General features: G+C 44.4%; 1 protein-coding gene across 2 annotated transcripts in view; it reads left to right on the top strand.

Annotated features, from left to right (window-relative positions):
- The window catches only part of WDFY1 (WD repeat and FYVE domain containing 1), a 48,197-nt gene extending 38,125 nt beyond the window's left edge, over positions 1 to 10,072 (top strand). For both annotated transcript variants that reach the window (XM_036098713.2, XM_036098714.2), the window contains 4 exons: positions 3,011 to 3,112; positions 4,608 to 4,738; positions 5,849 to 5,957; positions 6,760 to 10,072. In XM_036098713.2, the coding sequence (XP_035954606.1) occupies positions 3,011 to 3,112; positions 4,608 to 4,738; positions 5,849 to 5,957; positions 6,760 to 6,819 (402 nt within the window). In that variant the 3' untranslated portion in view covers positions 6,820 to 10,072. The remainder of the gene's footprint in view (positions 1 to 3,010; positions 3,113 to 4,607; positions 4,739 to 5,848; positions 5,958 to 6,759) is intronic.
- Positions 10,073 to 12,092: the final 2,020 nt, after the last annotated feature.

Genomic DNA, 12,092 nt, shown 5'->3' with positions numbered 1-12,092 from the left:
TTTTTTTCATTTGAGAGAAATGGTGAGTGAGAGAGCACAAGCCAGGAGGAGAGGCAGAGGGAGAAGCAGGCTCCCCGCTGAGCAGGGAGCCCGATGGGGAGTTCGATCCCAGGACCCTGGGATCATGCCCTGAGCCAAAGGCATATGCTTAACCGACTGAGCCACCCAGGCGCCCCTAGAATGAATCCTCTTTAAAAGAGAACTTTTAAACTAGTAGATCACAGGATGTATAATGGCATACATTAGTGTATATGGTATACATTAGCACAGTGTAGATTATTGCAGCAATTGGTAATAGCGGGGCAGGGGAATTATTCTTGCTACATCATCTTTGATCAGATGAGGCAGATGGAACCGGATGTAGAAAAGAGTGAAACAGAATACTTGATTAATGTTCTCTTTTGCTTTTCTTCAGAAAGAACATTTTTTTCTCTGTAGGGAATAAGCATATAACAGGATGGTTCCTGACAGTGTAGAGCATAGCACTTCATCCTGTTAAAAGCAACAAAGTGACGGGTATTCCTTGCAATAAACTGTTCCGGAAAGCCTGTTTATTTCTGATGTTTTTTGTTTGTTATCTCAAATTCTTCAAGCATACCTTTCTTCCCTTGAGTCCCTCTCCCCTGCAGCTCAGCAAAGTAATATTCTTGCCGAAACCCCTAGACAGAATGATGCTCCTGAGGCTAAGGACCTGGTTCTGTTGGTGGTCACGCCCCAGAACCACATGGGGAGACCTCACGTGTTCAAACCCAGAAGCCCCACGTGCAGCTCTGTGTGGAGTGTGGCAGGCAGGCCGAGGGGCTCAGGCGGTGCTGCGGGGTCTCCTGGGGTCGCCAGCCATGCTCTCAGCATGCACAGGTGCTCCCGGATCAGAGCCACGGTTTCTCCGCCTGCAAAATGAGGATAATGCTGCTCCGTATCTCCTGGGGTTGTGTGGAAGATCGGGTGAAATAAGGCATAGCAGATCCTCGGTACGTGGCCTGGACTTAGAGGATACTTGGCACACCAGGCTCCGTGCAGAGCACTTTGCCCATATTTACTCATTCCCTCCTCACACCCTTGCAAGGGGGATACTCCTGCTTGAACCTTGCTGCCGTGAACACGTCCTGCGCTTTGTCCCGCACGCGTGTGGTACTGTGGGAGTCCCTCCGGCGTGGGTCCCAGACGTGAGACCATGCCGTGGGACCTGCGTCTCCTCCCCTGTGCTGTTGGCCACAGGACCCACCGTGGGGGATGGTGTGCACAAGCACTGTTCCCAAACCACCTTCCCTGTCCTGTGGACCACGGAAACAAAGTGGGGATTCTGCATCCAGGCGGTACTCTTTCTCATGGAGGTGCACATCTCTGTTGCTCTTTCCATCCTCCCTTCTTTCCAGTATGTCTCTGGTCATTTAAAGGGACATCTCTTCTGTCTCAGCCCACTTCATGCGATTTGTGAGTGCTCCCCCTGCCCCCACCAAGAAACACCTTTGTCATGGCTGTCATGTGTAGAAATATTTCTAGTGACATAGCTAAAATAAGAAATAGGAAAGCCAAAAGTTCTGATGCAATAGGAAGCAAAATAAGGAAGTAGGGGCACCGGTCCTTGAAGCCCCCAGACATCCCGTTTCGAGTGTTGAAAGCCCTCTGTCTTTACTGCCTGTGTTAGAAGGGTTGATGTGATGCACCATCTCTGCTCTCCCAGCATTGTCTCCTCTTACCACAGATATTTTTCTTGACATCCCAATTTCAAGATCAAAAACGGATTATTTCGTCATAGTCTTTGGTTTAATTGATAGAAATGCATGTTTTCTATTGTTACTGCACATACATAATGATAAGTGATTGAGGTTAAATATTAGCTTTGAACAGTTTCATCTTGTAATAGGGAACAATTTGTTTTTTTCGTTTTTTTATTTTTTTAAGATTTTATTTATTTTTTTGACAGAGAGAGACAAAGTGAAGAGGGAACACAAGCAGGGGGTGTGGGAGAGGGAGAAGCAGGCCTCTTGCCGAGCAGGGAACCCGATGTGGGGCTTGATCCCAGGACCCCAGGATTGTGACCTGAGCCGAAGGCAGATGCTTAATCACTGAGCCACCCAGGCACCCCTATTTTTTTTGTTTTTTGTTTTTTTTTTTAAAGATTTTATTTATTTGAGGGAGAGAGAGAGCAGGAGTGGCAAGGTGCAGAGGGAGAAGCAGGCTCCCCAATGAGCAGGGAGCCCAACAGTGACATGGGGCTCCATCCCAGGACCCTGGGATCATGACCTGAGCCAAAGGCAGACGCTTAACGACTGAGCCACCCAGGTGCCCCTAATCGGGTACAATTTGTAATGGTTTATTTAGAGAAATATTTTCTAAGTTCTTGTTAAAGTAATGCCGAGACTTTAATCATCCTGTTTCAATAAAAATTCATTGAGAACCTAGTCTGTGACAGGCTATCCCTACACAAAGATGAGCGAGCGTGGTGAGTAACAGGTTAGTGGTAGAAAGGAAGTGTGCGTAAGGGATGACAGCACAGAGAGGTCAGTGCTGGAGCGGAGGTCTGGGGGAGGTGTGTGCACACAGGAGACCATGCCATTCCTGGGAACAGGGGAAAGGGGCGCAAATCTGTCGGACACGAGACGCCCCTGGAAGAACTCTCCTGTTTGTCACCCTGTGACCTCACAAGACTTCCCAAGTGGTAGTTCACCAGATTCTGTAAGAAATGGGTTTTCACTCAACTGGATATAGATACTAAACAACTCTGGCACAGAAAAGAAATATATGAAGACAACCCTGAGGAGTTCACAGTGGAAACTGAATTACTCCTTCCTGTCTATAGATTAAAAATCGAACAGTCCTGTCAGCATTGCTAAAATGATAGAGATTACTGAAAACACATAATATTGAATACGGCAACAGCTATAACATATTGAGGGGTTTTTTAAAAATGCTAACAACCAACAAGGTCTGAAATAGTTGTATTAACCCTGAGAAATCCTAGTAAACAAGCAGGTGCTCCAATGGCCTTGACTTTCTCCTCCCACAGGCTCCTCAGTGGTTAGAGAGTGATTCTTGCCAGAAATGCGAGCAGCCCTTTTTCTGGAATATAAAGCAGATGTGGGACACAAAGACACTGGGGTTGAGACAGGTGAGTATCCAACACTGAACTGTCACTGGGTTAATCATGTATCTTGTTCTTTGTGGTATTAATCTGTCATTTTGTTTGGAATCGTACTTTTTCCTATAAGTGCTGTGAACTCCTGCATTTTTGAGATCACTATCTCTGTGTAACGAACCATGAGTGGACCTTTCCTGGGGCCAACGAGATTATTACTTAAGTGTTCCATCGCTTGTCCAGCGTTGGAAAAGCAGGATGCACGGAAAACACTGAGAGCCTATTTGTAAATACATGAAAGATTCTTCAGTTAGGAGTGTTGCTTGTTCAAGTCAGTGTTCTGTGCTAAGAGTGAAGCCGGTCATATGATTGTAAACCTTATGCTTTCACTATTTGTTAAAAATGTAACAATTTGGCCCTCACTGGAATACTGTGACACTAAGAATTTTAACTTATTCACAGATTGTTCCATATAAGTGTACCTGGAACATTTTTATTAAGCATGTTTCTGGTACTCTTTTTTTTTTTTTTTTTTTTGATTAAAGGAACATGTCCCAAATAGCCTGTAGATTTCAGAGACACCCTTATCACTAGGTATTCATGTAATTCTAAAGTTCTACAAAAAACATATTTCTACAGCAACCTTGAAGGTAGCCTACTCCAATTGAATATGAATTGGTGCAGGTAAGTAATAAAGAATGCTAATTTTATTTCTTTGCACCTCTATGAGGGATTGGCCTAAAGTCTGTGTGTGTTAATAAACTTTCTTTAATGTTACTTATAAAGCTACTCTCCCACAAGGTCTGATAGGAGACCGGCAGGCAATACAGGGGAGATCTTAGCATTCCTATAACATTCTGATGCTCAGAAATGGAACCCGAATTCCATGGTTAGCCCACTTCCCGCAATGCATGTCTGCTGATAACTAGTGCATTATAATTGGTGGGCCAGATAATCCCTGCTTCTACGGGAAACATGAAGAAATTAATTTCCATCTTATGAATTAACTACTAGAAGAGAGGGGAAAGGTAGGGGTCACTAAACTTTGAGTGTTAAAAGAATATGACAAAATTAATGACTGTTTTGAAGGTTCTTGAAGCTTATGTCCAGAGTGATTGAAAGATTATAAGAAATAGTAAAACATATGATTATGGATATTTATTTCTTAAGGAGGGCATATTACATTATTTCAAAACTTTTCTCTGACATAGGAATAGATTTTTTTTTCTGCAGCCTCTAGTCATTTGAGCTCCTAAATGAACTTGAAGTTGGTTTTAATAATGCTGTTTGTAGACATCTAGACAGATAATATGAATGAATAAAAAACAGTATTTGACCAATAAAACAAGGATCTTTGGAAATCCTTGACAAGTGTGGACACTGCCTTTTGTGTTAACGGGTACATTGAATGGGGTAATTATAATTCAAGGCGACTCTTCTGCACTCCCACCCCCTGCCCTGAAGGGAAGCTGGGAGCACCACAGCAAAAGCTAAACTCCCCCTTTTCCTCCTTCCGGTGGTCCTGAAGCATCACTGCCGGAAATGTGGGCAGGCTGTGTGTGGGAAATGCAGCAGCAAGCGCTCCAGCTACCCTGTCATGGGCTTCGAGTTCCAGGTCCGCGTGTGCGATTCCTGCTACGACTCCATCAAAGACGAGGAGTGAGTGTTTGTGGGTCTTTGTCTTACTGGGTGCCTGCAGGGAGGAGAGCCTGAGAAATGACAGGATGTATTTCTACCCACCTGTCGTCTCTTCCCAGCTGCATAAACCATTCCTGGGGAAGGAATTCTGTCCTCGCTGTACGGCCTCAGCGAGTTTCTCCCAAACAGTGTGAGGAATGACGTTGCTAAGACCAGTGCGGCAGTTGAGCAGTGGGCATCCCTGAGCCCCCGCAGGGTCAGGGCCAATGCGCACTGATGCAGTGGCAAGCTGGTCCATCCGGTGCTCCAACCTGGGCTCACACGTGCCTGGGAATTTCATTTTCTTTGCCTTCCCTTTGAATCATCTTAGAAAGCGCTAGCCTGGCAAACCTTGGCCGAGGCCCACGTGGAAAGGCTAGTCGGCATCACTGGTGTCAGTCCATGCGCGCTCGTGAGGAGGCTGGGGCTGCGGGCGCGGGAGCAGAGCGAGAGCCGGTGCCAGGAGCCACTCCCCGAGGGCAGAGAGGCTTCGGGGAGCCTGCAGCCTCCCCGTGAGGGTCTTGCCCACGGAGTAGGAGCTCCTGCAGTGCAGTTGCTCTGCACAATTAAAGGCCCTTGTTTTTTTGTGCAACATAAGGAATAGCATGGAGGACATTAGGGGAAGGAAGGGAAAAATGAAGGGGGGAAATCGGAGGGGGAGATGATCCATGAGAGACAATGGATTCTGAAAAACAAACTGAGGGTTCTAGAGGGGAGGGGGGTGGGAGGATGGGTTAGCCTGGTGATGGGTATTAAAGAGGGCACGTTCTGCATGGAGCACTGGGTGTTATACGCAAACAGTGAATCATGGAACACTACATCAAAAACTAATGATGTAATGTATGGTGATTAACATAACATAATAAATTAAATTTAAAAAAAAGGCCCTTGTCTTATGTCTAGGAATATACCAGCCTTTCCGCTGAAAAAATAAAAATCCGTTATTTGGAGAGTTTTGTCAAACCTTATATAAAACAATCTTGCAGCTTTAGCCACATTTTTAGGAGTAAATTTTAACACTGTCATTGTGTTTTCTTTATGTTGCAAGTCAGCTCTCAGCGGTGTCTCTTTTCTCTCTTTTCTCTTTGTCAGTCGGACTTCCCTAGCAACCTTTCATGAAGGAAAACATAACATTTCCCACATGTCCATGGACGTTGCTCGGGGACTGATGGTGACCTGTGGGACCGACCGCATCGTGAAGGTAACCTGCTCGCGCATCCCGACGAGCGTCTGTGTGTAGAGGGCTCCGTGATTGTGCTGCCAGCAGACGGCCGCTCGTCCAGCCTCACTTTCTCATCGGCAGGCTTGCCTTCCCTTTTTATAAGCAGCCATGCAGCCTGAAGCGGGATGAAGACCCCGAGGAACACACTGCATGCTTGCGGGTGTCCCGCGCGCAGTGGCCACTCCTTCCGGGGGGTTTCCTGCGCCATCTCCATCTCTCAGAGTCGCTGCTGGGGCCTGGCACCTGGGGGTCGCCATCTGCCCAGCGGTCCTGCCTCCCTAGCGGGTCAGGGCTTAGCCGGCCCCTGTCCCTGGTCATCCTTCCCCGGCTGGTGTTCCTCTCAGCCTGGACAGGTTTCCTAGTTGTAGGAAATAACCACACATTTTTTCATTAAATCCCTCGGGTCACTAATACAGAAACGAAAAGCAAGTGTTTTATACTGAGTACCACTCCGGAGTTGTGAAACTATGACGCACTTTGTTTCATAGTTTTTTTTTAAATAGGGGCTTTCCCCAGTAGGCTTCTTATTAAAAATGAAATTAAATTTATAGTAAAGCATCATTATTACAGCATTTTCAGGTGTCAAGATACCACTCACAAGCTTTTTTCACATTTTAGTGCACTAAGGGGTTCGTCTATAGATCTTGAGAAGGTTTTGTAGTGAAAGAATGAGAGAATGAGTTCTTTTGTCCCCTTTTCACGTTTAACAGCGGTTTGGTGTGAACTCCGCTTCTGGACCCTGTGACGAGCGCTGCTTTCTGGTGTGTTCTTTCTCTTGCAGATCTGGGACATGACGCCCGTGGTGGGCTGCAGTCTGGCAACTGGGTTTGCCCCACGTTGATCCGGGAGCTGGGTGAGGTCTGCACCTTCCCCGTGGCTCCGCGGTCACAGTCACGGGAACGGACAGTAGCCACTAAAAAAACAAAGCAACATTTTTAAAGAGAAAAAAATGTAAGGTGTGTTTGGGGCCATTTGTGGAACTACCTGTGGGGACGAATATGGAAAAAAAGTTCATCCATAGTGGTTCCCTGAGGAAAGGAATGACTTCGGTGAGACTTCCTCATGAACAGTGAGCTCACGTGTGCTCAAGGAGTCGTTTGGCAAATGAGAGTTTTAGAGGAAAAACTGTTGAACGGAAGTGTTAAAGCAGTTCCCAGTGCAAACACCCCTCCCCTCAGACTTGCCGGCCTTCCCCGGGCGCCTGTGGCTCTGTGGTTAGAGCAGGGATTAAGGGGAGGAGGACTTGCTGTCTCTTTCTTGAGGGGTGCAGGAGGACCCCAAGAAGCCAGAGATCTCTCCTTCCCCACTGGCAGTATGAGAATCCTGTCTCCACATAGTGATTCTTCTTGAAGATCTCTGTTCTCGGCAGGTAGCACCATTCCCTGCACCTGGTATTTGGAGCGCTCGTTTCCTCTTCCCGGCCAGCCAGTAAGCCAGGGGCCAGCCTTCCCAGTTGTTACTAAGTGAGCCCTAAAATGGCTGTATTAACCGAGGCGGCGCACATCCTTCCCTTTCCCCCAAATGTGCTGTGAGGACAGAACGTTTTTATGGTGCTGTTAGCGTGGGAGTCACACAAGCCGCCCGACTGTCTCACTGCTGTCAGGAACGACTCGCGGTGGCGAAGGGAGACGATCAGGCTGCTCCATGGGACAGCGCAGTCCCAAAAGGACGCATCCTGTCTGTACTTCCACGATTATGGGCCCCTGTGGTATTGTGGCAGTTTAGTATTAATACACCTCAGAAAAGAACTCCACAACTTTCCAAACTATGTTGACTTTTTGTTGTAAGGAATATTATTACCATCTCGTAGAAGGGAATTAGTAACCCAGAGCAGTAAGCGTTAAGCAGGTCCTGCGCAGTCATTCCTAACTTGTAAGTTGCTTTCCTAGCCACTAGCGAATTCTCCTGTAGCAAATGGCATTTTAAAAGTTTTTGGCCACTTAGTACCAGGATGGGGAAGAGGTGGGGAATGGGAGAGCCTGTCTTTTAATATTCCCATATTTATTTCTTTGTTTTTAACCATAGTACACATACCTATTTAGGGCTATGCAAGTGAGTGGAGAGAGGCCTACTTTTCTTAAAGACAAATTTTAAAATAGATAGCAACCGTATTTTTGTTAGTCTTACTAGTGGATATTGATAAAAACTCACTACTGCGTCACTGTGTTGGGATCATATCAAGACAGCATGGTTGTTATGTGTGATACCACGAAGGGATTAAATCTGTTTTTTAACAACAGAGAGGGACTATAATGTTTAAGACAGGTGATTAAACTAAGATGTCTTACTAGCCAAGTGACACAAATAATAAGGAAAGGAGGTCAGTCACCTCATATTCTAGAATGATCTGCATTAAAAATTGACTTGCTTTCAGGAGTCAGACTGAAGGGTTTTGTTGCTCCGTGTAATTTTTGTTTTCTGTCACCTGAAAGAGGTGTTTCCTTTAAAAACTTCCTGTCAGCTCTTTGCAAAACGTAGGATACTAATACAGGCTGGAAGGACACTGGGGGATGGGATCTTACAGGGCGGTGTTGAGTGTTAGCTCTTGTTCAGTTAATGGTCCAGCTCACACAAAGGTGCTATCCTGGGGATTTCATGACGTCCTGAAAGGAAAATAGGATATGATCTGTTTCTTGCCATGTTGATGAGTACTGAACTGTGGTTTTTGTTTGCCTTTAACTTCTGTAAAATGTGATTTTATAATGTCTGTGGTAGACTGAGCACAATTTCACACTGTAGCTTTCAGCCTTCTTTTATTTTAAAAAATTCTGAATGAAAAACCCAGTGTTCTAGAGAGAATATAAGGTTGTGAGAGCACCTCCTAAGGGGTTAAGCTGATATAAATCAAAGAGGAAAGGCATTATGTAAGGAAGAATTGGAGAGGGGCATCCGGAAAAGGAAAGAATGTTTCAGTTAACTTTTCTCTGCACCAGAACCTCTTGGCACTTTTCATTTTAAGAACTCACGGAGCGGGCTTGTCTTGTCTCTACTACACACAAGGGAGCAAATGGGGTAATATTTTTTATAGAGGTGGGCAAAAATTATTTTCTCAATTCTGCTGACTGGACACATAAGGACGATCCAGTGAGGCTTCTAGTTATTGCCTTATTTTGACTGTGTTACTCTTAAACCGGTCATTTAAAATAGCTCTTCAAGTAACAGTTCATGGTTTTTCCATTCCTGAACACTCAGCTAATTTCTACAACTAGGGATTAAGAAGTACAGAATGTTAGAGAAGATCCTTACGTTTTAGATCCAGTATGTCTGCAATAAGGAAATGTCAATTCTTCGTTCAAGATGTGTTCTCAGATTGCCCTTTTTTTTTTTTTTTTTTAGTGCAAATGATAGAAACACCCCCATGGCATTAGCTGGAAACAGGTTATTCAGTATACTGTAAATCTCTGTTTACGATGTCCTACTTCTGTCCTGCTGCCTGGAGGATATGAATAAAAATAGTGCTCTAGAACGCCTCACTTGGTTCTCCCCTAAAGAATTCAATTTGCTTGTACCTACATTTTTAAACTGTTGAAACTGGCCTAAATATGTAATAAATTCCATAGTGACTCAGACCCGAGGAAATATTTTCTAAAATGAGGTTTCATTCAGTTACTTACTACTTCCGTTACTGGATCTGGTGTCTTCTAAAATGTAAGGAACCAGTTACTATTAATGATAAACCATCTGCTCATTATAAATGTGAGGTTTAACAAATAAGTAATACATGCTCTATTTATTCAAGTGTCTATTGCTTAATTGTTAATTGTGAGCAGATTATTGAATGCCTACTCTATTTTCTGCAGTTTACTATACAGTAACTCTTTGAGTAAATCGTTTCATTGTGCAACAAATTTATATTAGAATACAATTTAAAGTGTTTTACTCTATAGCCTTTTTGACTGGGGAGGCAAAGGGCAATGTTGATTAGTACATTTTGTCTTGTACTAGCTATGTTTCTATAAGATACGGTGCCCCGTGTATCCCAGAGAGTTAGAAAACTGTTCTTTTGCTCCTGTTTGTGGGTTCTGTTTTTGTGTTGTTGTTTTTTTTTTTTTTTGAGAATATACATATACAATAAAATGTTCCTTGCTTGTTAACTCTGTTGCTTAATTTAGCTTTTGTTATGTTTGATACGGACATAGGGCAATAATAGTAACCACCATGTATTTAGCACACTCTGTGCTGAGTGCTCTACCTGCATCCTGCTGTTCAATCCTGGCAATACTTCGCAGGGCATTACTGTCCCTGTTTTACAGGTGAGAAAACTAAGAAGATCCTGTCCGTCTGTCCGTTTATCTGTCTGACTTGAAAGCACTTGCCTTCTCCATACACCTGCTTTCACGTGCTAGAGTGTAGTGAGTGTTTCCTGTAAGGGTTAGGGGTCAGGTATTATTATCTCTTTTGAAGTTTGTGAAGCCCCCAAGTCCAATTGCTCTGGATGTCTAGGCTCCCCAAGTCACATGGGGACACCGGCATCTGTGCCCCAGTTCTCCGCATCAGCAGCTCAGTTTTGTGAATAAACACAGGGTGGTTCAGACCCAGGAGAAGTTATTCCTTTGCTTAGCTGATAGGAAGTTGATTTCTTAGAAACCAGCATGGCAGTTTACTGTGTTTCTTCAAAGCAATATAGCTTTATTTAATAAATAATATGTAATAAAATATATAATTAAAAAAGAATAAAAAGAAAATGAAAATTAAAAGATAATACCAAAAAGTATTAAAAAGATTTGTTTTAAGCCCTCTGTCCCACCACCCAGAGAAAACACTGTTAAAGCTGGGCTGTATGTCTTTCCAGTGTTTTTCTTAAATGCATGCACGCATCTGTAAAAGACACCTATGGATACAGTTTTAAGGGGCTGTACTTCTCCCCCCACCTGATGTATTATGGATCGTTTGCCCGCATCAACAAATAGAGCTGCACGGGAGCATTTTCAGTTGTGATGGATGCGAGCTCCGTGTGGTCGGACCTGCGCTAAGGCCCCGGGTCTCCAGCGCCTCGAGGGTCGTTGAGGGCACGTGACTTGCTTTAGCCAGTGAAGTGCGGGCAGAAGCCTTTAATGGCAGGTGAGACGCTTACCCTCCATGGGTTTCCCCCGGGGTCACAGAAGTGCACGTTGATAGAGAAGATCCCGTGGAGCCCAACTGCCCTGGACCCACCGTGGACTTTGCATGGGAGATCAATAAATCTTTGTTGTTTCAATCCGCTGAGGTTGCGTGAGTTTGTGCGTGTGCACGTGCGTGTGTGTGTGCCCTGCGGCATCACCTAGCCTGGACCGCAGTATCCCATTGTTCTGTTATGTGGCTAAACTGTCGAGTATTTTACCAATTCCATGTTGAAACTAGACCATATATTTTTAGGATATTTATAATTTTAATTAAAACACTATTTAGAAATACTAAATTCAGCATGCTTGTATGTTCATCTTTGCCCACTTTTCCAATTATTTTCATAGGATAAATACTTCAACATGGGAATTACTAGGTCAAAGAATATGCATATTTTAAGTTTTTTATTCTTACTGGTAATATCTTCACACCATTGCCAGCACTTGAATTTTCTTCCTTTGAATAGGGAATAAAAAGGCACATCTTAATGTCTTAATATATGGAATTCCAGTTTATTAATTTACAATAAGAATTCTATCTACCAAACAGACCATGTATTTTTTTTTTTTTTAAGGTTTGTTTATTTATTAGAGGGCACGAGCAGAAGGGGCAGAAGGAGAGGGAGAGAGACTCTCAAGCAGACTTTGCACCGAGCGCAGAGCCTGATGTCGGGCTTGATCTCATGACCCAGAGATCACGACCTGAGCTGAAACCAAGAGTTGGATGCTTAACCGACTGCGCCACCCAGGTGCCCCCAGACCACGTAACTTTAGGACAGTCTAGATAGAACCCAAGTCATCACTGGAAGGCTGCTTAGCAGCCAAGGACACAGAGGAGAAAGGTTGGCTGGATGACTGATGCCATTGTGACAACCTGATGGGCTCATTGCCAAGGTTACTGGACAGTGGAAATGCATGAGCAAGTTCTTGTTTCTGGCCTTCCCTTTGTAGATTTCATCTGGCTTACCATTCATCTGTAAAACACATGCTCAGGTGAGTGGTTCAAGTATTG

The sequence above is a fragment of the Halichoerus grypus genome, chromosome 4, assembly GCF_964656455.1.
Source record: "Halichoerus grypus chromosome 4, mHalGry1.hap1.1, whole genome shotgun sequence".
NCBI lineage: Eukaryota > Metazoa > Chordata > Mammalia > Carnivora > Phocidae > Halichoerus > Halichoerus grypus.
This window is presented reverse-complemented; position numbering and strand designations above follow the sequence as displayed.